Here is a 25,394-nt window from a genome sequence, read left to right on the forward strand (position 1 = left end):
GCCATGTTTGTGCACTGACCTGATGTATTCTAGGCACGAGGCTGAAGTTTGTGCAGCAGCTTCAGGACCAAACGGTGAAAGAAGGTAAAACAGCAACCTTTGAGCTCGAGCTGAGCCACGAGAACATGCCGGTGGTTTGGTACCGGAACGAAGTCAAACTTCACATGAGCCGGTCGGTTCTCACACATGTGGAAGGAAAGAGACACAGTCTAGAAATGAGGACGTTGACTCTAGATGATACCTGCCAGATAAAGGCAGAGGCCAAAGGACTTTACACCATGGCTAAACTGACGGTGATAGGTAACAACTTCTCTTCTGTCTTCACTGTCTTCACTGTGTCTGCTTGTACTATTCAACATGAATAATTCTATGTTCTGAGAAATAACTCAACTCTTCTTCTGCTTTGTTACAACTTTGGTTTTATTTACTTACTCACTTTTCTGAATTTTTTATGAATCTATCTTTACTTGATTATTTTTAGTATTGATTAATTTAAAGTTCGGATTCTGTTTCATGCTTCTTTTTCTCAATAACTTTGAAAATAAGACATAAACCAGAATTGTTCTTGTAAAACAAAAACTAATTTCCTGTGCGTCGTCCTGAAACTTGTGTGTGTCGATCTCTTCCAGAGGGCGACGCCGTCTTTGTGGTGAAGCTGCAGGATTACACGGCCACGGAGAAAGACGAGGTGTCTCTGGACTGTGAACTGAGCAAAGACGTCCCGGTCATGTGGTATCACGAGGAGAAGGAGATCATCACCTCCAAGATGGTGGTGATGAGGTCAGAGGGCACTCGCAGGTCTCTGGTCCTGAAGAAAGTGGAGTCGAGCGACAAAGGGAAATACATATGTGACTGTGGAACCGACAAAACTTTGGCCAACATCAGCATCGAAGGTAAACGCACAAACATCAGCTCTGAGCCGTCTGCGTTTCACAAAATCGTCTCAGACGAGAAATATTGAGTTTGGGACAAAATTTGAAGAAAAGCAGAAAATGATTCTGAGAAACAAAAATAAAAATGTAGCAGAGAAAAAGTGAAGGTTTTCCTACAGAGCTAACATTAGCATTAGCATCAGCATCGATCAGCTAAGATTAGCACTAGTATCGCTTCACTGAACGACGACACATGATGACTCTTCTATCACTTTCTATTGAAGTTAGCATGCTAACCAGCTAGCTCGGCCCGCTCGTGGCTCCTGCTTCAACCCTAGGTGGAGCATCGACCGCTCACTCTGACAGGAAACTACATGGAGAGAAAACTAAAACCTGTGAGGAGAAGAACTCACTCAAGATTATATATCAACATTTTTTAAATTCTGACACTAAATCAATGTTTGATTAAAATGAGATTTCGTTTTTAACACAGCCCTGATCCATTTATCTCGTTTCATGCAACTTTCACTTCTTTTTTTTTTTCTCCACCAGCTCGTGACATCAAGGTCGTACGGCCGATTTATGGCGTAGAGCTGTTTGACGGAGAGACGGCTCGTTTCGAGGTGGAGATCTCAGAGGACGACGTGCACGGCCAGTGGAAACTGAACGGAGAAGTCCTCAGTCCTTCCTCTGTGAGCACCACCTCATCAATTTATATTTAGAGACAATATGAAATGTACATGAATGTGGATTTGTGATGCGGCTTTGTTATCGAATTTAACAGGACATTGATGTCATCGAGGAGGGAGGCAAACACACTCTGATCCTGTACAACTGCAGAGTCTCGATGACCGGAGAGGTGGCGTACGCTGCCGCCAACGCTAAATGTTCAGCCAACCTGAAGGTCAAAGGTAAACCAAGCTTCTAGAAATGGGTCTGTGAACTGAATGCACAACAGTCTGATCCGTAATCCTAACTCGACTGTTTCCTGCAGAACTCCCTCTGAACTTCCTGGCGCAGCTGAATGACGTTCAGGTCTACGAGAAGGATGAGGCAAGGTTCGAGGTGGAGGTGTCGAGGGTGCCGAAGAGCTTCCGCTGGATGAAAGGCTCGCAGGAGCTGCAGAGCGATAACAAGTACCAGATGATGCAGGAGGGAAACATGTATGTTTTGTTGATCCAATCTGCCGCCTACGACGACGAGGCCAAGTACACGTTCGAGGCTGAGGACAAGAGGACGACGGCCAAGCTGGTCATACAGGGTAAAGCCATGTTTTTATATAATACTCCTCTGGTCAGTCCTTAAGTAGAATTGATAAAATACATTTAAACAAATGTCGCTTTTTCTTTGTTTGAGGTTTCCTTTCCAAAGTGTGTGTGTATGTTTTTCAGGTATTCGTCTGGAGTTTGTCAAACCGATCAAGGACGTGACAGTGAAGGAGCGAGAAACGGCTGAATTCAGTTTCGAACTCTCTCATGAAAAAGTCTCTGTAGTTTGGTACAAAAATGACATCCGTCTTCATCCCAGCAAAGTGGTGCACATGTCGGATCAGGGAAAGATCCACACACTGGCCTTCAAGGAGGTCACCATAGACGACACGTCCATGATCAAAGTGGAGGCCATGGACAAGACCGTGACCGCCATGCTCACTGTCATCGGTCAGTCATCCACCTTCATCGAATTGATCATTTCAAAGATGATTAACAAAAAATATCTTTAACATGAAATCCTCTGGTTTCTCTGCAGAGGGTGACATCTACTTCACCACCAAGCTGCAGAACTACACGGCCGTGGAGAAAGATGAGGTGAAGCTGGTCTGTGAACTAAGTAAAGCAGTCGCAGACGTCAAATGGTTCAAGGACGGACAGGAGATCACTCCCTCCAAAAACATTGCAATCAGCACCGACGGAAAGAAACGCATCCTGATGGTCAGGAAGGCTGAGAAAGCAAACATTGGATCATACACCTGCGACTGCAGCTCCGACAAAACCACAGCAAACCTCAACATTGAAGGTAAGGATTGAATGAATACATCTGTTGTGTACACAGAAGTAAATTCAGTGATTTCTAACATTTCCAGAAGTGAGAAGGATTCTTGGCCGTGGAGCTCGATGTAGTGAAGACTGATGTGAAACTGATGTTTTTTCCTGCAGAGCGCGACATCAAGGTGGTACGTCCGCTGTACAGTGTGGAGGTCACAGAGACGGAAACAGCCAAGTTTGAGACAGAGATTTCAGAGGATGACGTCCACGGGAACTGGAAACTGAAAGGAGAAGCTCTGCACCAGTCGCCCGTGAGTCCGACTTCATCCTAGAACTGAGCTCTCGTCACAACAAACAGTTTGAATGAAAGTTTGTTCTGTTTCAGGACGTTGAAATTAAAGAGGAGGGAACCAAACACATGTTGATCCTCTATAACGTTCGTATGGACATGGCAGGGGGCGTCGACTTCTGTGCAGCCAATGCCAAATCCAACGCTCAGCTGCGAGTCAAAGGTGAGAGATTTATCTTCTTTGTATGGTCAACTCTAATTCTATAAATAGAAAAAAAAAATACTATTTGTGTATATTTTATTTTATATATATTTATATAAAAACTATATGATGACGCAAATCATCATATAGTTTTTAAATGGTTTGGTTTGTATTTATTGAGCTTTTCTAGTCTTGATGACACTCAAAGCACTTTACAGTTTTTCCATTCACCCATTCACGCACATTCATACAGTGAATCATATATATATATATATATAAGCAGCGTTTTGTGTCTGTGTCTTTGTCCACTGTAAATATTCTGTGTATATGAAGTTTTATTAATGTTTTCACTCATTCACAGAAAATGTCAGATCTGTTTGACATTTTCTCTTTCAAATATAAATCTGAATCTTGTGTTTAAATCGTCTGAATAATAATGTCACTACTACAAAAAGAAAAATATAATTTAATCTCAAAGTTTTTAAACATCCATAATATTTTCAAAATTCTTTCATTATTAGACAAACAATTTTTTTGTTTCAACTTTTAAAACCATGACACCTCGTCACATACCAGTGTCATGAGTCTGTCTTCAGCCAATCAGCTGCTGCAGTTATTTTTGACTCGTCAGTCTTTATCTAAAGTGAGACGCTGCTCTCTGATTGGTCGAGCAGTGACACCACTTCAACTGTCTCACAAAGCTCAGACCAGCTCCGGCCGTCCGGCTTCCATTAACCAGGTCTCCTTGTTCCTTAGCTCGCTCCATCAGCCTCACGCGTCCTTTGAAAGACGTGACGGTGACGGCCGGGGAGACCGCGACCTTCGAGTGCGAGCTGTCGTACGAAGGCATCGAGGTGCAGTGGCTCCTGGGAGGAAAGAAAATGGAGGCCAGCGACCGCGTGAGTCCCTTTAGAAAATAAATCTTTTAGTTTATTATTTCCTTGTCTATTAAAAATGTGTTTAAAGAGTTAAATCATTTCTCACATTTAACAAACGAAAAGAACAAGATCATTTGTGGAGATTTGTTTGCAGTGTGTACGTTTTGTGTTATAACAGAACTTGTTTTCACTTTGGAAAGTTTTACAGTGAAAGTCAGAACTGTCATACACGCAAAAACAGTTTAATTCAAACGTTCAAATCGTTTTATCTTTTTGATTTTACTGCAGAAAATTAATATTCATCACATAATGAAACACAATGTTTTTTACAGTTTGTGGATTTTTACTGATTTTTAAAGACTCGTGTTTGGTTTAGTAAGTTTAGTTTCCTTCAGACAAATTTATTACTAAAATTTACTGAAATATTATTTTAACTTCAAAACCATGTTAAAAAAACCCTCAGGTGTTTAGAATCAAGTTTATTTTCCTCATTCTTATTTTTTTCTGTTAAGTTTTTGACTGTGAACATTCCTTGGTAAGCAGAATTTTTACAGGGCTGCAGTTAAAAATAACCAGAGATAGGAGAGCAGCTGTTATCATCGAGACTCATGAGCAGCTTCGAGTTTCAACTTTCAACTCAAAACACGATCAAACATTAATATTTAACTGGTGATTGAGACGAACGTCTGAAAAATAAAACTTTCCTAAAACAATTTAATCCAGCGTTTCACATAAAAATGAATGAAACTGAATTTAAGAGTCAACATGTGAAAACGTCATGTTTTATTCATTATCCAGAACAAGCAGCAGGGGGCACCACAACAACTACAACAAGTTATCATGGCCATGTTAACGCTGAGGGGCCCCAGGCCCCTGAGGACTCCACATGCTGTACATTCAAAAGTTATTTACAGTGTTGTGGCCTCCAGTAGATCACACATGATTAATCAGCTGATTTCTGATCAATAAGTAGAAACTCATAAGTTTAACTCATAGAAAAAAAAATTCTCAAGCATAAATGTTTTATATTTTTATATTATATTTTTTGACGATGAACAAACAAAATAAACATTGACTATTTTTCAATATTTTCGGATGTTTTATTCACTAAATAATCAATTGATTCTAGATTCTAAATCTGGAATAGAGGAAACCAAAGCCCTAAATTAGCTCTTTCAAAGGTTTGATGGAGATATTTGAACTCTTTTAGACGTCAGCGCGGAGTTTCATCATTAACTGCTCATCAGGAGGCTCGAAAAATGTGTCGGGATCCAGGGAAATGCCCTAAACTGGTTTCAGTCCTATTTGGAAAACAGAAGCTTCTCTGTCAGGGTGGGGGGAGAATGCTTCCTCCTCCTCAGCCCACCTCCTCCCCTCTGGAGTTCCTCAGGGCTCTGATCTCGATCCCCTTCTCTTCTCATTAGAAAGCATGTCCTTCCAACAGCCCCTCTAAAATCTCACAGCCTCAGTTTGACTGGTTCCAGGTCATTAAAGCCTGGAGGAGGAGGTTATCTTTGGCCCCTGAACAAACTAAAAGTCTGAGCTCTCTCACACTTTGTGAAACCATATTCATGGCTGATGCTCGAGGCCCCTGATGCTCGAGGCCCCTGGGCAGGTTCATGGTTCAGCCTTAATTACATCGACTCAATCTCCAACATAGGTGTCTAAGTGTGAATTTTCTTTTCTTCTTGACTGCAGGTGAAGACTCGGACAGCGGGTCGAGTTCACACTCTGACTGTCAGAGACGTGAAGCTGTCGGAGGCTGGTGAGGTCAAACTCATCGCAACAGACTTCCAGACTCAGGCTCAGCTCATAGTCAGGGGTGAGATGGTTGAACGCACTGTGGACACAGAGCGCATTTCAGACAGTTGTGTTAGTGGTTATCAGCTGACGTCCTGTGTGTGTGTGTGTGTGTGTGTGTGTGTGTGTGTGTGTGTGTGTTCAGAGCCGGCAGTGGAATTCACGAAGCCTCTGGTGGATCAGACGGTGGAGGAGGAGGCGACCACCACGCTTGAGTGTGAAGTTTCCAGAGAGAACGCAGAAGTTCAGTGGTTCAGAGAAGGACAAGAGATCAGGAAGACCAAGAAGTACAACCTGATCGTTGATGGCCGCAAAAGGGCGCTGGTCATCCACAACTGCTCTCCGGATGACGCCAAGATGTACACATGTAACGCCAAGGAGTTTAAGACTTCCTGTTACCTGGAGGTCACACGTAAGCACCAAGTTTTTTATATTCGTTTGCTTCTACAGCTTCACTTACTTTCAAAAAGAACCTGTAACAAGTTTATTTATTCTAACATTCACTTATTTATCTTCATTGAGGTTAGACTAAAATCACAAAATTGTTAAAAGGCTTTTATTTTTCCATTTTTGTCATTTCTTTACATAGATTTATGTTCAGGGCAGGATTGGTCTTCCATACTAAACATATTCAATTTTGGTGTTTTACAGTGCACGAGAATAATCTGTAAAACAAAACATTCAGAAACGTATCATCTCTTAAGACAAATACAAATTGTCCACTATATAAAACTATTTAAAGTAAACTACTAATGGATGATTTATTCAAATAAAATAGATCAAAGTTTAATATCGTTACAGTTTTCAGCCTCCACAGTCACATGGTCTCTGCTCCATCATGTGTCTTGTTTTAGCCTCCGTATGGAGAATTTGTTCCTGCCAAGAAAACAAAGTGATACAGGTTCAGGATTTTAGTTCAAAGTTTAAATTATTTGTGTAAATAAAGAAAAAGCAGGTGTTCGAGTTTGAGTCTGTCGGACCTAATCACGTTGTCTGTGTCGACAGCTCCACATGTGGAGTTTGTGAAGCCTCTGCAGGACGTGGAGGTCAAAGAGAAGGAATCTGCCAAGTTTGAATGTGAAGTGTCCCGCGAGTCCGCCAAGGTAAGACCCGCCTCCATCAGTCACTTTGTGTCAGATGATCAGCTGATGATCCGACGGTGGTGACGTCTCCTCTCTCTCACGCCAGGTGCGATGGTTCAAGGACGGCAGCGAGATCAGGAAAGGAAAGAAGTACGAGATCATTTCTAAGGGAGTCCAGAGGATCCTCATCGTCCACAAGTCTGTGTTCGACGATGAGGCAGAGTACGAGTGTGACGCCAGAACCTCCAAGACGTCTGGCATGCTCACTGTCATCGGTGAGGATCCATTTATTCTTTATGTTGAATATTTCAAACTTTTCACTTCACAAAACAGTATGTCCGCTCTCTGCTGAGGAAACACGATAAAGGCTGAGACATTCACCTGACAGTCAACAATCAGGGCAGTGCTCATCTTCTCTTTGTCTTCACGTTAACAGAGGAGGCCGCCAGATTCACCAAGAACCTGTCCAACGTGGAGGGAATGGAAACAGACAGCGTGAAGATGATCTGTGAAGTGTCAAAGGCTGGTGCCGAGGTCACATGGTACCTAGGAGACAAGGAGCTGCCAGAGGGAGGACGCTACGATCAGATCATGGATGGACGCAAGAGGATCCTGATCATCCAGGATCTGAGGATGGAAGACGCTGGCGACTACAACTGCAGATTGAGTCCGACCGTCAAGACGTCCGCCACGCTCAAACTGAATGGTGAGAAAACAGAAAAATAGGACGGTTAGAGGAGAGACGTCTACAAACTGAGATTAGCAAAACAACCACTAATCTTCTTTCTCATGTCCTCCCCCTCCTCAGAACTGGCCGCTGAGTTCATCGCTCGTCCTCAGAACCAGGAAGTGGTGGAGGGTGAGAAAGCAGAGTTCGCCTGCTCCGTCTCTAAGGAAACGCACGAGGTGAAATGGTTCAGAGGTGATAAGGAGGTGGAGACCGGGGACAAGTACAATATCATCAGTGAAGGAAAGAGAAGGGCTCTTATTGTGAAAAACTGCAAACTGAAGGACGAGGGCGGCTATGTTGCTCACATCGGCAGCGTCAGAGCCTCAGCTGATCTGTGTGTGATCGGTAAGAATCTTCCTCTCTTTTTATTGATGGCTCTTACTGAGCCAAGGTTTGAATGTAACAAGACTTTACTTTGCTGCAGAAAAACTGAGGATCATCACGCCGATCAAAGACACAGAGGTGAAGGAGGGAACGGAGATCGTGTTCAATTGTGAGACGAACACGGAGGGAGCAAAGGCCAAGTGGTTGAAGAATGAGGAGACCATATTTGAGAGCAGCAAGTACATGATGGCTCAGAGGGACAACGTCCTGTCTCTGAGGATCCGAGATGCTCAGAAGAGCGACGAGGCCATTTACACCATCAGCCTGGCCAATCACAGAGGAGAACAGGCCAAGTGCACCGCCAGCGCCAAGGTCGCAGGTAAACTCAGAAAGCTCCTCTCTCCTTATTCCACATGGTTGTTTTTATTAAACTATTCTACACCAAGGTTTGATCTTTGTCCAATGGTTATTCAGCGAATTACTTAAAGCTCCAGTGTGTAAGGTTCAGGTGAAAGGATCTATCGGCAGAAATGTAACGTAGAATAATCCTCATGATGTTTTCACTAGTTTGTTTCATCTACATTATATGAATCGTAGTTTTCTTTACCCCAGAAAATACCCTTTATATTGAAATACTTTATATTTACATACTTTATATTGAAATACTTTATATTGAAATACTTTATATTTACATACTTTATATTGAAATACTTTATATTTACATACTTTATATTTACTACTTTATATTTAGATACTTTATATTGAAATACTTTATATTTAAATACTTTGTATTGAAATACTTTATATTGAAATACTTTATATTTACATGGAGGGGACCCTCTCTACGGAGGCCGCCATGTATTTTGCATGAGTCCAGACTGAACAAACTAAAACCTTTTGAGTTTTTATGACGACTGAAGCTGCCACAGGTTCTTCTTCATGTTCTGAAGGAGAGGGGGAGGGGAGGGGTGTTCAGCTGCAACATGACACTTCACCACTAGATGTCACTAAATTCTACACACTGAACCTTTAAATTTTAGCCATGACTTTGTTTAATCATCGTAACTCAGCATGAATTCTCTGCATCTTGTTAAAAAGAGTGAACATCCACAATGTGTCTGAGTTTAGTTTAACATCAACACTTTCTCGTCTTTATCCTCAAATAAAGTTTTATTGAAGCACTGTTGTGTCTTTGTTTCGCTCTTGTTTTGTCTGACTTTGTTTTCACGCTCTGACTCCTCAGAGGAGAAGCTGAAGTTCCTGGAACCCATCGAAGACGTCGAGACCCAGGAGAAGAAGACCATCAGCTTCACCTGTAAGGTGAACCGGCCCGAGGTGACGGTGAGGTGGATGAAGGCCGGCGAGGAGCTGACGCTCAGCAAACGCATCATCTACAGAGTCGACGGCCTCAAACACACGGTGACCATCAAGGACTGCGTCATGGATGACGAGGGCGAGTACAGCGCTGTGGTTGGAGACGATAAGTGTGTGGCCGAGCTGATCATCAGCGAGGCGCCGACGGACTTCACCATGCAGCTTAAAGACCAGACCATCACAGAGTTTGAGGATGCAGAGTTCAGCTGCAAGCTGAGCAAAGAGAAGGCTGCAGTCAAGTGGTACAGGAATGGACGCGAGATCCGAGAAGGACCCAGGTATCAACATAAAACCATATTTCTCACACGATTTTATAATTTTAATAAAATAATAATACATTATATTTATGGACAACTTACATATACAAAGAATAATAAAATAAAACAGATACATAACAATAAAAACAGACATGAATACAAACAATACACAACAACAGACTAATACAATTAATCAGATAAATTCAAAGAGGTGAGTAGGGTTAGGGTTAGAACAGGGTTAAAAAGGATTTGAAGGTGGGGGGAGAGTCAGGTCCACTGATGGCTTGTGGGAGAGAGTTCCAGAGGCTGCACGGCGGAAGGTTCTTGACCACATGGAAGACAGCCGGGCAGGAGGTGTGGTGAGGAGCAGGGAGGAGGAAGAGAGTATGGGTGGGTGTGTAGTTGTGGAGGAGGTCAGAGAGGTGATCATGTTGTGGAGAGCCTTGAAACTGAGGAGGAGGATCATGAAGTCGATGCTGTATTTAATAGGGAGCCAGTGCAGTTGTTGGGGGACAGGAGTGATGTGTTCAATGGATGGAGATGATCTTTCAGCTGCATTTTGGAACCAGATGGAGTTTATGGAGGAGTTTGATAAGGGAGACTGCAGAGGAGAGTGTAGCAATAATAATAAGAGTGCATTGACAAGTATAGCTGTGCTGCTAGGTGAGAGAGATGGACGGAGTCGGTTGATATTGCGCAGGTGGAAATATGCAGACTGAGCGATGTTATTGATTCGAAAGGTAGAGTGCTGTCGAGGACGACACCGAGACTCTTGACTTGGGGAGATGGAGAAACTGTGGAGTTTGGCCAAAGTGGACTTGGTGCCAACAAGTCAGCAGATGAGACATGGACCAAACTAAAACTCCAAGTAGATGTCAATTAAATGTTTGTCAAAAATGTTTCTGTCATTTCAGCTCGTTCTTATCTCACTGATGTTTGATCAAGTGTCTCCGATCAGTTTGGTTTGAATTAGTTATTGATGATGTAAAAACATTCTGAGACGTCATGATTGACAACTGACTTTATTGGGGGTATGCATCCAATGCCAAGGTGCATTATCACCACCTGATGTGTCTCAACAGGAGGAAGACGTGTCATTTTCTTTATTTCTAGTTTGTGTTCACAGCTCAGATCACAGTAGATTTACCTGTAAACAACTCACACACACGTGAGTTAGTTATGTCTGTGTTCAGTTTCATGAAGAAGTTTTATTGTGTTTCTCAGATATCTCATGGAGAAAGAAGGAAACGTGTGCAGACTGACCATCAAAGTGTGCAGACCTGATGATGAATGTGAATATGCTTGTGGAATAGACGAGAGAAGAACCAGAGCCAGACTCTTTGTTGAAGGTAAAGTCTTCAAGTCTCTTCTTTTAAAAACCTCTAAGTTAAATCTTCATGTCTCTATGTGTGACAATGTTATTTTCTCTCTCCCACAGAGACGCCGGTGGAGATCGTCAGACCACCACAGGACGTGTTCGAACCCCCGGGCTCGGACATTGTGTTCGAGGTGGAGCTGAACAAGGACAGAGTGGAGGTGAAGTGGATGAGGAACAACATGATCATTGTCCAGGGAGACAAGTACCAGATGATCAGCGAGGGTAAAGTCCACAGACTGCAGGTGTGTGAGATCAGACCTCGAGACCAGGGCGAGTACAGAATCGTCGCCAAAGACAAAGATGCCAAGGCCAAGCTGGAGCTGGCAGGTGAGTGAACACTGAAACATTTCACCAAAGAATCTTTAAGATGCCTTTTTATTGACAAAGTATATTAACGAGATGAATTTTTCCTCTGCAGCTGTTCCCAAGATCAAAACCACTGACCAGAATCTGGTGACGGACGCCGGTAAACCTTTCCTCATGAGTGTGCCCTACGATGCTTACCCTCGTGCCGATGCTGAGTGGTTCTTTAAGGGCTCGAGTCTGCCTGTCCAGAACATCGACACCTCCACTGACAAGACCGAGTTCCGTTTGAAGAGCCCCAGCAAGGAGGACCAGGGCCGCTACAAAGTGCTCATCAAGAACAAGCACGGCGAGGGCGAAGCGTTCATCAACCTGGATGTGATTGGTGAGTCAGGGGTCAGATTCATGATGCTGTTGTATGTCTGTGGATGTTTTTTTACATGGTTACATGGTTTTCAGACGTCCCTGGACCTGTCAAGAACCTGAGAGTGGTCGACACCGCTAATGGAGAGGTCAGTTTGGCCTGGGAGGAGCCTGAGAGCGATGGTGGAAGCAAGATCATTGCTTACGTTGTGGAAAGACGCGACGTGAAGCGTAAGACCTGGACTCTGGCAACAGATCGTGCTGATGCTCTAGAGTACTGTGTTGGCGGCCTCCAGAAGGACAGTATGTACCTGTTCAGAGTCTCTGCCAGAAACAGAGTCGGCAGTGGACCCACTCTCGCCACCGAGGACCCTGTTCAGGCCAAGAACAAGTTCGGTGAGTATCAACCAAAGGTTCCTGCTCGTCTTAATGCGTATTCACACGTTTATCAAAATCGAATCCTTAACATGTTTTTTCATCAGACGTTCCTGACGCTCCAGAGACTGTCACCGTGGCCAGCGTGAACAAGTTCGGTGCCACCGTCACCTGGGAGCCTCCCAAATTTGATGGTGGCTCTGAGATCACCGCCTATGTGATAGAGCTTCGTGACAGGACCTCTGTAAAGTGGGAGGCAGCCCTGGTCTGCAGCTCTGTCGACCGTTCGGCTGCACTGAACGATGTAGTGGAGAACAAAGAGTACATCTTCAGAGTCCGAGCAGAGAACAAGGCCGGCATCGGAAGACCCAGCGCTGCCACAAACCCCGTCAAGATCATGGATCCCATTGGTGAGTAAACACAAGCTGTTCAGTTTGTAACCTGATGTCTGTAAAACACCCAAAACTTTGTTTCATTGGATGCTTTGTGTTTTGGCTGCAGAGAGGCCGAGTCCACCACAGAACATGAACTACAGCGACCAAATCAGTTCAGCCGTCACACTGACCTGGGAGACGCCCACCAGCAATGGTGGTAGCATGATCACTGGCTACATCATTGAGAAATGTGATGAAGGCAGTGATAAGTGGCTCCGCTGCAACGCCAGACTGTGTCAAGATCTTTCCTACAGGGTACATCACAATCTCCTCAACCATCTTCACACATGCTGATTGATTGTTTTTGTACGCGCTGATGTGAAGGTTAACATCATAACAAAGTTGATCTTTTCTCCTCAGGTGTCTGGTTTGAAACCAGGTCAGAAGTATCTCTACAGGGTCTGTGCTGAGAATGCCGCCGGCCTCTCAGATCCAGCCGAGAAGCTTGGACCGCTGCTGGCTGACAACCCTCATGGTACGAGAATCATGAATCATCTACATAAGTAAAAAGAAAACTGTATTCATAGATGTCGTCTCAACAAGCAGCAGAACCAAGAGTTTAAATCCTGATTCAACCAGACTTTATTTTCAATTTCATGTAAAATGTTAGAAATTTAAATGGTATTGATTCAGTGAAGTTATACAAAATTACAATGTTCACAACAAACATCATCTGGATGGCAGCAAAATGTTTAACCCACTCTTCTCTAAATGAGGCATAAATCTGGAATGGTTTTTTTTTCAACAGTTGGTCCAGGCTTTGACCTCAGTGCCTTCAGGAACGGCTTAGAGGTCATCGTTCCTCAGCCTCTAACCATCAGAGTTCCGATCTCCGGATACCCGACACCCAGTGCCAAGTGGACCTTTGGAGAGAAGGAGCTGATCACAGCAGACGAACGTGTCTCCATGGTAACGAAGCCCACGTTCACGGAGCTGACAGTCATGCCGAGCGTCCGTCCAGACAAAGGCACCTACGCACTGCAGCTGGAGAACGATGTGTCTTCTGTGTCCGGAGAGATTGAAGTCAATGTCATCGGTAATATTAAATTCATTCAATTATTATGAATTATTAAAGTCAGTGTCTCCTAATGTGTAATGACAGTAAATACATTTCTTATGTTAGTTTGTCCTTGATCTCCTCTTTGAATTTTATTTACTTAAACAAAATGATTTCTTCTTCACCTTTTTCCCAGCATGCCCCAGTGCTCCTAAGGACTTCAAGGTGGCTGAGGTGACACGTCACCACGTCCACCTGATGTGGGAGGTGCCAGAGCACGACGGAGGAAGTCCCGTTACCCACTATCAGATCGAGAAGAGAGAAGTGTCTCGCAAGACCTGGGCCAAGGTACGTCACTTTAGCTCAGTGATGATGTCATACAGAGCGTTTCTCTCCGTGATTATGTCATTTTTATTCAATTGTATTTGTACAGCACAGAATCCTAATATACATTATCTCAAGGTACTTAACATAGTTGTAGCACACCAACAATTCCCACTCACACTTGATGATGTCACACTTTCCACGTCACGTTCAAAGTTCATCGTTAAAACATTTTTAACATATAAAAAAACATGTCCAGGTGGCGACTGGCATCCTGGACCTGGAGCACACGGTGACAGATGTGATTGAAGGGAAGGAGTATCTGTTCAGTGTCATCGCCTGTAACAAGTGCGGCGCCGGTGAACCGGCGTACATCGACGAGCCCATTAACGTCTCTTCTCCTGCCAGTGAGTTATTCTTTATGTGTTTCCATGAGATCTGACATTTTCTTTCCAGTTTTGTAATAAAGAATCTCATGAACAACATGTTTTTGTTTCTGCAGCCGTTCCTGATCCTCCTGAGAACCTGAAGTGGCGTGACAAGAGCGGCAAGAGCATCTTCTTGTCCTGGGAGCCTCCGAAGTACGACGGCGGTTCCCACCTCAAAGGATATGTTGTTGACAAGTGTCAGCGTGGAACCGATAAGTGGGAACCGTGTGGTGACCCCATCCCTGAGCTCAAGTACGTCTTTTGTGAATTAGTGTTGTCGTGTTAATATTTGTCCATAAGTTGTGTATATATGTTGTTATGTGTATATTAGTATAGAAGTTGTGTATAAGTGTTGTTGTGTGTATATTTGTCCATAAGTTGTGTGTAAGTTTTGTGTGTATATTTGTGTAGAAGTTGTGTATATATGTTGTAATGTGTATATTAGTATAGAAGTTGTGTATAAGTGTTGTTGTGTGTATATTTGTCCATAAGTTGTGTAGAAGTTGTGTATATATGTTGTGTGTATATTTGTCCACAAGTTTTGTATAAGTGTTGTGTGTATATTTGTATAGACGTTGTGCAGAAATGTTGTCGTGTGTTTATTTGTGTATAAGTTGTATATATGTTTGTGTATAATTGTAAGTGTGTGCTCTCAGGTTCCAGGTCTCAGGTCTGATTGAGGGTCAGTGGTACGCCTACAGAGTGAGAGCATTTAACAAACTTGGTGCCAGTCGACCCTGCAGAGCGACTGATGAGATCCAGGCTGTGGACGCTAGAGGTGGGTGGTCTGGAGCTTCTTTATTCTCTATAATTCTTCATCTTTCTTCAGATGATGCTGTTGGAGATGAACAGAACTGAGGCTTCTTATCAAAAGATTACAAGGGGTCACAGAATCAGGATCATGTGTTAATGCAGCAGAATCTGGAGGTCAATGATCCTGAGCAGTGATGGAATAGAGAGATATAAGATCAGGAGTTAAAGTAATGAGATTCAGTAACCAATAAAAATAATAGATTTTTTTCTTTAATGTCTCCAACAGAACCTCCAGAGATCCAGCTGGACGTGAAGTTGCTCGCTGGTCTGACCGCGAGGGCCGGAACCAAGATTGAGCTTCCTGCTGATGTCAAAGGAAAACCCGATCCCCGCGTGAAGTGGACCAAGGCTGACCATGTCCTGAGAGCCGACAACCGCATCGCCATTGACACGCAGCCAGGACACTCCAAACTCTCCATCGTGGACACAACGAGAGGAGACACTGCCACCTACATCATTGAGGCCGTCAACACGTGTGGACGCGCCACTGCCACCGTTGATGTCAACATCCTTGGTGCAGACTCAAATCATTATTTATTCTTTGACCTTTGTTTTATCTCATGTACAGAAGTGAAACACAACCATTGTTCTAAAGAAAAAGAACCACAAACTCTAAACAGATTTAAAGTTTGAGCTCAAACAACTTCAAAAGAAGTTTCTGCCTCTGAAAATCACTAACCTGGACCTTTTGTCCATTTCTCCTTAGATAAACCTGGCCCTCCTGCGGCCTTCGATATCTCAGAGATCACCAATGAGTCGTGCTTCATGGCCTGGAACCCCCCCAGAGACGACGGTGGCTCGGCCATCACCAACTACATCGTGGAGAGTCGCCAGATGGACAAAGAGGAGTGGGTGAAGCTGTCGGCCACCGTAAAACACACCACGTTCAAAGCCTGCAAGCTCACAGCCATGAAGGAGTACATCTTCAGGGTCAGTGCTGAGAACCAGTATGGAATCGGTGCTCCTGCAGAGCATGTGCCAATCATTGCAAAGTATTCGTTCGGTAAGTTTCTGTTATCTAACTCATTGATAAAAATCATCGATAAAATGTAAAGAACCAATGACAAATATGATTTGATTTTCCTCCTGGTTCAGATCCTCCTGGTTCTCCAACCAGAGTCACTCCCTCTGACATTGCTAAGGATGCTGTGACTCTGACTTGGTTCGAGCCTGATGAGGATGGTGGCAGTCCCATCACCGGATACTGGATCGAGAAGTTCGATCCCGAGAGCGACAAGTGGATCAGATGCAACAAACTGCCCATCAAAGACACAACCTTCAGGTAAATCATACAGTTCATTAAAGGAGTCATGATGAAAAGGAGGTGAAACATCTTTATTTGTGAAGAAACAGTGATGAACATATTTTTGTGGCATGTACTAATGCAGGGTGAAGGGACTCCCCACCAAGAAGAAGTACCGCTTCCGTGTTCTGGCTGAGAATCTGGCAGGACCTGGAAATCCTAGCGTGGAGACCGACCCTGTCCTTATCAAAGATCCCATTGGTTTGTCACATGTCCTTCAAACTGTTACTCTGCTAAAACCGAAGTTTGAAATATAGAAAATGAAACTAAACTGGAGATCATGAGAGTAATAAGATTGGGAGGGAGTCGTGGAACAGCAGTAACAGGACTGGGAACTGTTGGATTATAACATCATGCTCTTCTTCAGATCCACCGTGGGCTCCTGGTAAACCTGTCATCAGGGACATCGCCAAGACCTCGGCCCTGTTGGCGTGGACCCGGCCGGAACATGATGGTGGAGCCAAGATTGAAGGCTATGTCATTGAATTCCAGAAGACTGGAAGTGAGGAGTGGATCCGGATCGCAGAGGATGTTCCTCAGACTGAGCACCAGCTGCAGGGTTTGATGGAAAAGCAGGAGTACTCCTTCAGAGTGAAGGCTGTCAACAAGGCCGGCGAGAGCGAACCAAGTGATCCCAGCGACCCTGTGGTCTGCAAGGAGAGACTCTGTAAGTTCAGAACATCACCACCTGTGAAGCTGTCAGGGTTTTATCATTAAGGCCATTAAGGTTTAGGTTGCAGGATCACTAATAGTCAATAAGAGATAGAGAGTCAACACTGGTTGTTTTCTGTTCCACAGATCCTCCGTCAGCTCCTCAGTGGCTGGAGGTGACTAACATCACCAAGATCAATGCCGACCTAAAGTGGCAGGCTCCCAGCAGTGATGGAGGCTCACCCATCACCAACTATGTGGTAGAGAAGAGGGACGTGAGGCGGAAGGCTTGGCAGGCGGTCGACACCACCGTCAAGGAACTCAAGTACACCGTTAGTCCTCTCAATGAAGGATCATTGTATGTGTTCCGCGTTGCTGCTGAGAATTCTATAGGGACGAGTGAATTCTGTGAACTGGAGGACGCTGTGCTCGCCAAAGACACATTCAGTAAGTTCAGTTATGTGTCAGTGTTTTTGTTTCTCAAGCTGCTTTCAGACATGATGAACAGAGAACACAAATGCCTGAGTCAGTATCTCTGGACATTTTCTGGAACCTTTCCTTCAGATCTTTGTTCTGCCTCCTGCTGCTCTACAGGCTCCACCCCTAGCCTGAATGTTCCCCACATGTTCTTGTTGTTGTGACCCAGACAATGTTTGTTAATGTTTGTCATGTTCTCTGCAGCCACTCCTGGACCTCCTTACGCTCTGACGGTGGTGGAGGTCACCAAGAGACACGTGGAGCTGAAATGGGAAGCTCCCAAGAGCAATGGTGGACGACCTATAACCAAGTAAGACTCAAACTACTGTTAAACCACATTCACATGAGACACTGACAATGAACTGACCTAAAGAACAGGCAAAGAACCAGCATCTGTAAACCCTCTTCACCGTTTGTTTCTCAGGTACGTGATTGAGAAGAAAGATAAGCTGGGAACTCGTTGGCTGAAATGCTGCAAGACTGCAGACAAACAGACTCAGTTCAAGGTGACGGATGTAGACGAAGGGTCGGAGGTTCAGTTCCAAGTCAGAGCTGAGAATGAGGCCGGAGTCGGAGATCCGAGCGAACCCACCGAGATTCTCAACATCGAGGATCCAACCAGTAAGAGATTTATTCATAGGAACTTGTGTGTTCTTGACTAAAACAGATTCTAGTTGGAAGTAATTTTCTTTTGATTGTTGATTGGTCAAATCATTTATCCAGTAGCATCAGTATTAATCAGAAAACATGTCAGATGTGTGAACCGACTTCTTCTCTCTCCAGGTGCCCCGTCTCCTCCTCTTGAAGTTGCTGTCCCTGACGCCAGCAGGGAGCACATCAATGTCACCTGGAAGCCTCCTGTCAAAGATGGCGGCTGCCCGATTACTGGCTACCATGTGGAGGTGGCGGAGGCACGTCCGGAACTGAAGTGGCTCCGAGTCAACAACAGACCCATCAAAGAGCTCAAGTTCAGGATTGACGATGGTATTAAACCTGAGAAGAAGTATGTCATCAGAGTCCGTGCCATCAACTCTGTCGGAGTTAGTGATCCATCTGAGATCTCGGACAAGGTCTCCACCAAAGATCCCGACTGTAAGTATCCGCACTTCTCAGTTTATTGAGAAAGGAAAAATGGAACTCTCAAAATGAACCCTGAACAATAATTCTGTCCCCTCATCTCAAGGTGCTCCAACTATGGATTTGGAGGCACAGGACATGGTTGTGGTTGAGGGTGAGAAGCTGCACCTGAACATCCCCTACAGGGCAATTCCAACCCCCAAGATGGTGTGGCAGAAGGACACATTAGAGTGTAAGGCCGATGACCGTCTCTCAATGACAGTAGAGATGAACAGTGCTCACCTGGAGCTGCTCAAGTGCACACGTGCTGATGCCGGTGCTTACGCCATCACACTAGAGAACAGTCTGGGAACTGCAACCGGAACCATAAATGTCAAAGTCATCGGTACGTTGTCATAATTATGAAAAGTGCTGCAGAACTAAAACACACATTTGTTCATGTGTCTTAAACTTGTATAGTTAATAGTTAACTTATAAAAAAGTCCAAACACTTTTTCAGGTGTTCAGATCAGTTGTTGAACTGAATTCATGTTTGTAAGAATTAGTTAATCATTGACGATTTGTCCTTTAACTTGTCTCCTGAATCACAGGACTCCCCGGTCAGTGTAAAGACATCACGTCCAGCGACACCACTAAGAACTCCTGCAAAATCAGCTGGGAAGCCCCAGAGGATGATGGCGGCACGCCCATCATCAGCTACACCCTGGAGCGCCGTGAGGCCTCCAAGAAGACGTATATGCCTGTGATGTCAGGAGAGAACAACCTGACGTGCTCAGTCAAAGACCTGTACATCAACTGTGAGTACTACTTCAGAGTGAAGGCTGTCAACAAGGTCGGAGCTGGAGAATATCTGGAGCTACGCAACCCCGTCATCACAGAGGAAATCAAACGTAAGTTTAGATCAATAATGTCAAACCACTGATCTGTGATGTCATCGAGAGCATGTCAGCATCCTGATATTAGCTTTTAGTTCAAGTACAACTTTACCCAACCAAAAGACTCTTGTCTTGTTATAATCAACGGATAATTTCCCAAAATGTCAGTGTCTTCAAATCAATGCAAACGATTTTTGTCATCACGAGAGATGCGTTTTCAGATCAACAGGATTAAACCAAAATAATTGTGATTGTAGTAGATGAGTTCAGATATTTATTTTCTGTCTAATGTTGATTCTACAGAGAAACCAGATCCGCCCATCCAGGTAGAGGCTCATGACCCAACATCCAAGTCCATCACTGTCAAGTGGAAGGCTCCGGACTACGACGGTGGCTGTCCCATCCAGGGCTACATTGTGGAGAAGATGGAGAAGGATGGTGACCGCTACGAGAGAGTCACCCCGAGCCTGGTCCCCAGTTTGACCTATGTGGTGACAGGCCTGACGGAGGATATGGAGTATCAGTTCAGGGTCCGAGCTGAAAACGCAGCTGGAGTCAGCGAGCCTTCACGTAGCACGCAGCTCATCAAGGCCGCAGATCCCGTTGGTACGAAATACTGCAAACATTTTATTTCTTGAAATCAAAAAATGTTTTTTAGCTCCAAACATTAGATAAGAATTTGCCAAAATTTTAAACTCTAATTTAATTTTCAGAAAAACCAAAGGTCACCCTCCACGCCCGTGTACAGTCTGGTTTGAGCATCAAGAAGAACGAGGAGATCCGTATCGACGCCTTCATCTCTGGGTCCCCTTATCCTAAAGTCACCTGGATGAGGAATGACGAGGATGTCACCAAAGAGCCAACCAAAACGTTTGTTCCTGTGGTGAGGAAGAAGAAGACAAAGGCCAAGGTCAGAGTTGTCACAGAGACATCCAAAAGTCGCAACGTGTTTAAGATTTAAGAATTAAAAATTTGACTTTTGCCAATAAAGGTTCCAGAACCAGAGCAGGTGTTTGTGTCTCCACTGCGTGAGCGTCTGGGTCTGGATCAGACCAAGAAGGGTCAGTCTGCACTGATGATCCGCGATGCCGCCAGAGTTGACCACGGAAACTACACCATAAAGGTGGAGAACACTCACGGCGTCGCCACGGCAACCTGCATCGTCAACGTCCTCGGTACGACTGAAGTTTATTTGTTTATTTATTTAATATTTTCACAAAATACAGATGAGTCTCTTATTTTAAAATGTTTAATCTTGACCAGAAACAAGTGGCTCTTCCACTTTATATATTTTATATACATGTATGTATATTGAATGGTGATTTGTAAAAATCTAATTGAGATGAACTGAAATTAAATCCACAGAAAGTTCAGAATCTTAACTTTATTTATGTTGACCTGACACAGACAAACCCGGTGCTCCAATCAACTTCACCTTCGATGACATCAGAAACACGTCAGTCATCTGTAACTGGGAGGCACCTGAAGATGACGGCGGTAGCGAGATTCTGAACTATATCCTGGAGAAGAGGGACAACAAGAACGACGAGAGCGATTGGATCACCGTCACCTCCACGCTGAAGGGAACCAGCTACCCCATCACCAAACTCATCGAAGGAAAAGAGTACATCTTCAGAGTCACTGCTGAGAACAAGTATGGCTGCGGACCACCGTGCATCTCTGAGCCGCTGGTCGCCAAGAACCAGTTCAGTAAGTAAAAACATCCAAATCAGAAAGCTTACATCAGAGAAGAAACACATGAACATAAAACCACGTAAAAATGAATATGATGTTTTTTATTGTTTCCTAAAATCCAATAGCTTTTTGATAGTAACAGATTTTTTATAATTAACAAATTATTTGAAATCCCCCCTCACGTTGTGTCCTCCCCCTCAGATCCTCCCGATGCTCCCAACACACCACGAGTCCACGAGGTGACAGCGAGCTCCGCCCACATATCCTGGCACGAGCCGAAGGACAATGGCAGCCCGATCCTGGGCTACTGGATCGAGAGGAAGGAGGTGAACAGCAAACACTGGACCAGAGTGAACCACGCCCTCCTCAACTCTCTGGAGGTGAAGGTCAGGGGCCTGATGGAGGGACTCACCTACATCTTCAGAGTGTGTGCCGAGAACCTGGCCGGCCCTGGGCCCTTCAGTGAGCCCACGGAACGTATCCTCACCATGGACGCCATCCGTACGTTTTTATCATGCGACGTTTGAGGAATGGAGGAATATTTTTTTTATCATTTGACGTACGCTCAGTTAATGTCTCTTCTCCCCCTCAGTGCCTCCTGGTCCCCCCATGCCATGGATCGTAGACACCGGGAAGAATTCCGTCATTGTGGCATGGAAGCCGCCGCTGTACAACGGCGGAGGAGACATCCTGGGATACCATTTGGAAAAGGTGCAGAAACTTTACACAGACATGATTCTCAGATCACATTTGCTTGAAGTGTTGATCTCTTCTCTGTTGTCTGGAGAAACATAAATCTTCAGGGTTTGATGTCAACATCTGATCTGACTGTAACCTTTCTGGTCACAGGTTTTGGCGGGAGAGAAGGACTGGAGTCGCAGCACAGAGTTCAGGTGTAAAGAGCTGACGTACACAGTGACAGGCCTCACAGAGGGAGCAGATTATTATATCAGAGTCATCGCCGTCAACGACGCTGGCCCCGGAGCTCCCGGCGTTACCGAACCTGTCACCGTCATTGAGCCTCAAGGTGAGAATGGGAGATAATAATGAAATAGAGCCTGTCATTCAGGTGGAATCGATTTTAGCTTTTAAGAAAAGAAGAATGTTTAGGTTTTTTTATACCTGTAGCTGCCTGTGTCTTCCAGAACCCCCCGCTGTCGAATTGGAAGACTCTGTGAGGAATGGCGTCTTCATCAAGGCGGGCGAGTCTCTAAGGCTCCCGGCTGTGGTGACTGGCCGACCCCAGCCAGACGTCAAGTGGGCCAAGGACGAGGGCGAAATTGACAAAGAGAGGATGATTGTGGAGACTGAGGGCAAGAACAGCACTTTGTTCATCAAGAAGACCATCAGGGCGGATCACGGAAAGTACCAGATCTCTGGTACCAACAGCAGTGGAACCAAGACAGCTGAGACCAGAGTGGACGTCATGGGTCAGTGTCACAGAAACACACACCAGCATTTATTCATCTTTTCATACCTGTGAAATACACTGAACCCTGATCATAGGACCTCCAAAGAGTCTGATGTTTATTTTAGTTACATACAAATCATCTGAAATTAATTAACCAGGTAACACTTCATCATATTAGAGGAACTTTAAATCTCTCCGTGTTTCTGTAGACGTACCTGGACCTGTGGTCGACTTGAAGACGGTAACTGTAACCAAAAAGAACATCACCCTCACCTGGTCCGACCCCTTGGACAACGGTGGTAGCGACATTGTCGGCTATGAAGTGCTGAGGAAAGATGCCAAGATGAAACTTTTCCGCCAACCCATTGAGATGGCGTCCTGTAAGTGCGACGTCCAGGGCCTGCTGGCCGGTGAAGAATACGACTTTAGGGTCATCGCAAGGAACAAGTATGGTGATGGAGCTCCGGCCGACTTGGGACCGATCCTGGCTGAGGATGCTAAAGGTAAAGACTTTTTACAGACCATTGTATGACAGAACATCTGGTGACCTGCTGAGAGAACAGTTTGACCAAAGTTCCTAAAATTTTTGTAGGAACTCCGTCTGCCCCTGAGAAGCTGCACTACACTGACAGAAGTAAGAGTTCCATTAGTCTGGCCTGGGAGCCACCTCGCACTGACGGCGGCAGCCCCATCAGAGGGTACTATGTGGAGAAGATGAGGTCAGATGGAACAGAGTTTGAAGTGGCCAACCGCAAAATCTTCACAGAGTGCTGTGGAACCATTGAGAACCTGTCAGAGAACCAGGAATACCAGTTCCGTGTCAAAGCTGTGAATGACGTTGGGGACGGAGATCCATCCAAACCAATCACTGCGAAGATCCAGGATGATGAAAGTACAAAGCTCCCTCTTAAAATCTTCATGTTAAAATGTTAAAATTCGTTTTTACAGAGAAACAGAAAATAAGAGTTTTGGCACAAAAGTTCAAATTGAACAAACACTTGTCATCCACAGTCGCTCCTGTGATTACGATCCTGAAGTTCTTCAAGAGCAACGCAATCATCGTGAAGAAAGGTTCCGCCATCGATATCCCAGCTGATGTGAAGGGACTTCCTCTACCAACCTTCCAATGGATGAAGGACGACGTGGTGATTGAGAAGCCTGAAGGCGAGAAGATGACAATGGAAACTGAGGAGGTGGATTTTAGTTTTAGTTCTGCAGTTTGTTTTATGACTCAAATCACTGAGAGACAATTTCACTGCAAACCCTTCAGACAATGACATGACATGAGCTCTGCTGAGTCACAGCTCCCCAGAGGATGATCCTTTTACCTTCACTGATCACCATTAATCAGCCATAGAACAAACTTTAGGGAAGATTCTGTTTGAGAAGCATATGACAAACAATATTTTTTAAATCTTCAGGTCAACAGAACAACTCTGACAACAAAGATTGCCATCCCAGAAACCATCAGGCAGGACAAGGGCAACTACAAGCTGGTAGCTGAAAATTGCTTCGGCAAAGCTCAGCAAGTCATCAGGGTCGAGATCCTCGGTAAGAGTGAAAAAGCACCAGTTCACATGAGGAACTTTCATCTGCAAGTTTGTGAGATTAAAATGTCTAAGAGTTGTTTTAATCATCACATTAACCCAAACCTGTGTTTTCAGATCGTCCTCTTCCTCCAAAGAACCTCATGGTCTCGGACATCAAGGCGGACTCATGCTACCTGACCTGGGAGGCCCCAGAGGACAACGGTGGCAGCGAGATCACAAATTACATTGTGGAGCGCAGAGACGCCAGCAAGAAGAAATCTGACTTTGATGTTCTCACCATTAACCTGATTGACAGGAGATATGGGGTGAGATTCTCTGCTCCCATCCACGACTTCACTCTTCAACAACAGTCTAACATGAATACAAACTGTGAAAGAGAAACAGGGACAACATTGAACTGAACATTAAGCTTTCGTGTTTTCATTCTGAGATTTTACTTTTTCATATGAACAAGTTTGAATTAATAACAAATGAATCCACTTGGGTATAAGTGAATATTATTTGTTATTAAACTCAACCTTTTGTCTCGTAATATTGTCTCTATTTTCCATGTTCTTAGTATCTGTACAGTAAGTTATTGTTAAAAAAATAAAAATATAAATGAAAAACAATAATAAAATCAAGCTTTACCAAAAATGTATTAGTCAAATTGTAACATTTAGAGAATCTCTCATCACAATCATCATGTTTTGCTCCTCAGGTCTACAAACTGGACCTGAATGGTGCCTACCAGTTCAGGATCAAGGCAGAGAACAAGTATGGTGTCAGTGACGGCTGTGACTCAGAGAAAGTCCAGCTGAGGGATCCCTTTGGCCTCCCAGGACCACCACGTAACCCCAAAATCATTGCCGCCACAGCGACCACCATGACTCTGACCTGGGACCCTCCTCTGGACAACGGTGGCTCCACCATCCAGGGGTACTGGCTGGAAAAGAGGGAGCGTGGCGCCGTATACTGGGGTCGTGTCAACCGAGCTCCAGTCACCAAACCAGCAGTGAAGGGTCTTCAGTACACTGTGCTGAGACTCATTGAAGGAACCGAGTACCAGTTTAAGATCGCAGCCTGCAACGCTGCCGGAGTCGGACCACCCAGCGAGGCCACAGAGTGCCGCTTCACCGTTGATCCATGCAGTGAGCATTCACATTCACAC

General features: G+C 44.6%; 1 protein-coding gene across 2 annotated transcripts in view; it reads left to right on the forward strand.

Moving 5' to 3' along the window:
* Positions 1 to 25,394, forward strand: part of LOC109642081 (titin-like) — a 165,684-nt gene that overhangs the window by 72,151 nt on the left and 68,139 nt on the right. The window contains exons 92-146 of one of the 2 annotated variants that reach the window (XM_069532619.1): positions 34 to 300; positions 630 to 893; positions 1,425 to 1,564; positions 1,657 to 1,783; positions 1,867 to 2,133; positions 2,264 to 2,530; positions 2,619 to 2,885; positions 3,026 to 3,165; positions 3,240 to 3,366; positions 4,102 to 4,244; positions 5,922 to 6,045; positions 6,169 to 6,435; positions 7,029 to 7,126; positions 7,212 to 7,380; positions 7,542 to 7,811; positions 7,914 to 8,180; positions 8,260 to 8,538; positions 9,403 to 9,811; positions 11,015 to 11,139; positions 11,229 to 11,495; positions 11,587 to 11,856; positions 11,931 to 12,230; positions 12,317 to 12,619; positions 12,711 to 12,898; positions 13,004 to 13,118; positions 13,392 to 13,679; positions 13,837 to 13,988; positions 14,224 to 14,371; positions 14,467 to 14,644; positions 15,049 to 15,170; positions 15,432 to 15,719; positions 15,912 to 16,208; positions 16,301 to 16,487; positions 16,594 to 16,709; positions 16,876 to 17,175; positions 17,307 to 17,606; positions 17,841 to 17,946; positions 18,061 to 18,257; positions 18,420 to 18,728; positions 18,820 to 19,098; positions 19,304 to 19,603; positions 19,892 to 20,194; positions 20,302 to 20,498; positions 20,580 to 20,763; positions 20,996 to 21,298; positions 21,485 to 21,784; positions 21,876 to 21,994; positions 22,133 to 22,310; positions 22,429 to 22,713; positions 22,904 to 23,197; positions 23,287 to 23,586; positions 23,706 to 23,887; positions 24,116 to 24,245; positions 24,359 to 24,549; positions 24,945 to 25,374. In XM_069532619.1, the coding sequence (XP_069388720.1) occupies positions 34 to 300; positions 630 to 893; positions 1,425 to 1,564; positions 1,657 to 1,783; positions 1,867 to 2,133; positions 2,264 to 2,530; positions 2,619 to 2,885; positions 3,026 to 3,165; positions 3,240 to 3,366; positions 4,102 to 4,244; positions 5,922 to 6,045; positions 6,169 to 6,435; positions 7,029 to 7,126; positions 7,212 to 7,380; positions 7,542 to 7,811; positions 7,914 to 8,180; positions 8,260 to 8,538; positions 9,403 to 9,811; positions 11,015 to 11,139; positions 11,229 to 11,495; positions 11,587 to 11,856; positions 11,931 to 12,230; positions 12,317 to 12,619; positions 12,711 to 12,898; positions 13,004 to 13,118; positions 13,392 to 13,679; positions 13,837 to 13,988; positions 14,224 to 14,371; positions 14,467 to 14,644; positions 15,049 to 15,170; positions 15,432 to 15,719; positions 15,912 to 16,208; positions 16,301 to 16,487; positions 16,594 to 16,709; positions 16,876 to 17,175; positions 17,307 to 17,606; positions 17,841 to 17,946; positions 18,061 to 18,257; positions 18,420 to 18,728; positions 18,820 to 19,098; positions 19,304 to 19,603; positions 19,892 to 20,194; positions 20,302 to 20,498; positions 20,580 to 20,763; positions 20,996 to 21,298; positions 21,485 to 21,784; positions 21,876 to 21,994; positions 22,133 to 22,310; positions 22,429 to 22,713; positions 22,904 to 23,197; positions 23,287 to 23,586; positions 23,706 to 23,887; positions 24,116 to 24,245; positions 24,359 to 24,549; positions 24,945 to 25,374 (12,423 nt within the window). The remainder of the gene's footprint in view (positions 1 to 33; positions 301 to 629; positions 894 to 1,424; positions 1,565 to 1,656; positions 1,784 to 1,866; positions 2,134 to 2,263; positions 2,531 to 2,618; positions 2,886 to 3,025; positions 3,166 to 3,239; positions 3,367 to 4,101; positions 4,245 to 5,921; positions 6,046 to 6,168; positions 6,436 to 7,028; positions 7,127 to 7,211; positions 7,381 to 7,541; positions 7,812 to 7,913; positions 8,181 to 8,259; positions 8,539 to 9,402; positions 9,812 to 11,014; positions 11,140 to 11,228; positions 11,496 to 11,586; positions 11,857 to 11,930; positions 12,231 to 12,316; positions 12,620 to 12,710; positions 12,899 to 13,003; positions 13,119 to 13,391; positions 13,680 to 13,836; positions 13,989 to 14,223; positions 14,372 to 14,466; positions 14,645 to 15,048; positions 15,171 to 15,431; positions 15,720 to 15,911; positions 16,209 to 16,300; positions 16,488 to 16,593; positions 16,710 to 16,875; positions 17,176 to 17,306; positions 17,607 to 17,840; positions 17,947 to 18,060; positions 18,258 to 18,419; positions 18,729 to 18,819; positions 19,099 to 19,303; positions 19,604 to 19,891; positions 20,195 to 20,301; positions 20,499 to 20,579; positions 20,764 to 20,995; positions 21,299 to 21,484; positions 21,785 to 21,875; positions 21,995 to 22,132; positions 22,311 to 22,428; positions 22,714 to 22,903; positions 23,198 to 23,286; positions 23,587 to 23,705; positions 23,888 to 24,115; positions 24,246 to 24,358; positions 24,550 to 24,944; positions 25,375 to 25,394) is intronic. The other variant, XM_069532620.1, reaches the window with a different exon arrangement.

Source organism: Paralichthys olivaceus, chromosome 10, assembly GCF_024713975.1.
Source record: "Paralichthys olivaceus isolate ysfri-2021 chromosome 10, ASM2471397v2, whole genome shotgun sequence".
In the NCBI taxonomy this organism is placed as follows: Eukaryota; Metazoa; Chordata; class Actinopteri; order Pleuronectiformes; family Paralichthyidae; genus Paralichthys; species Paralichthys olivaceus.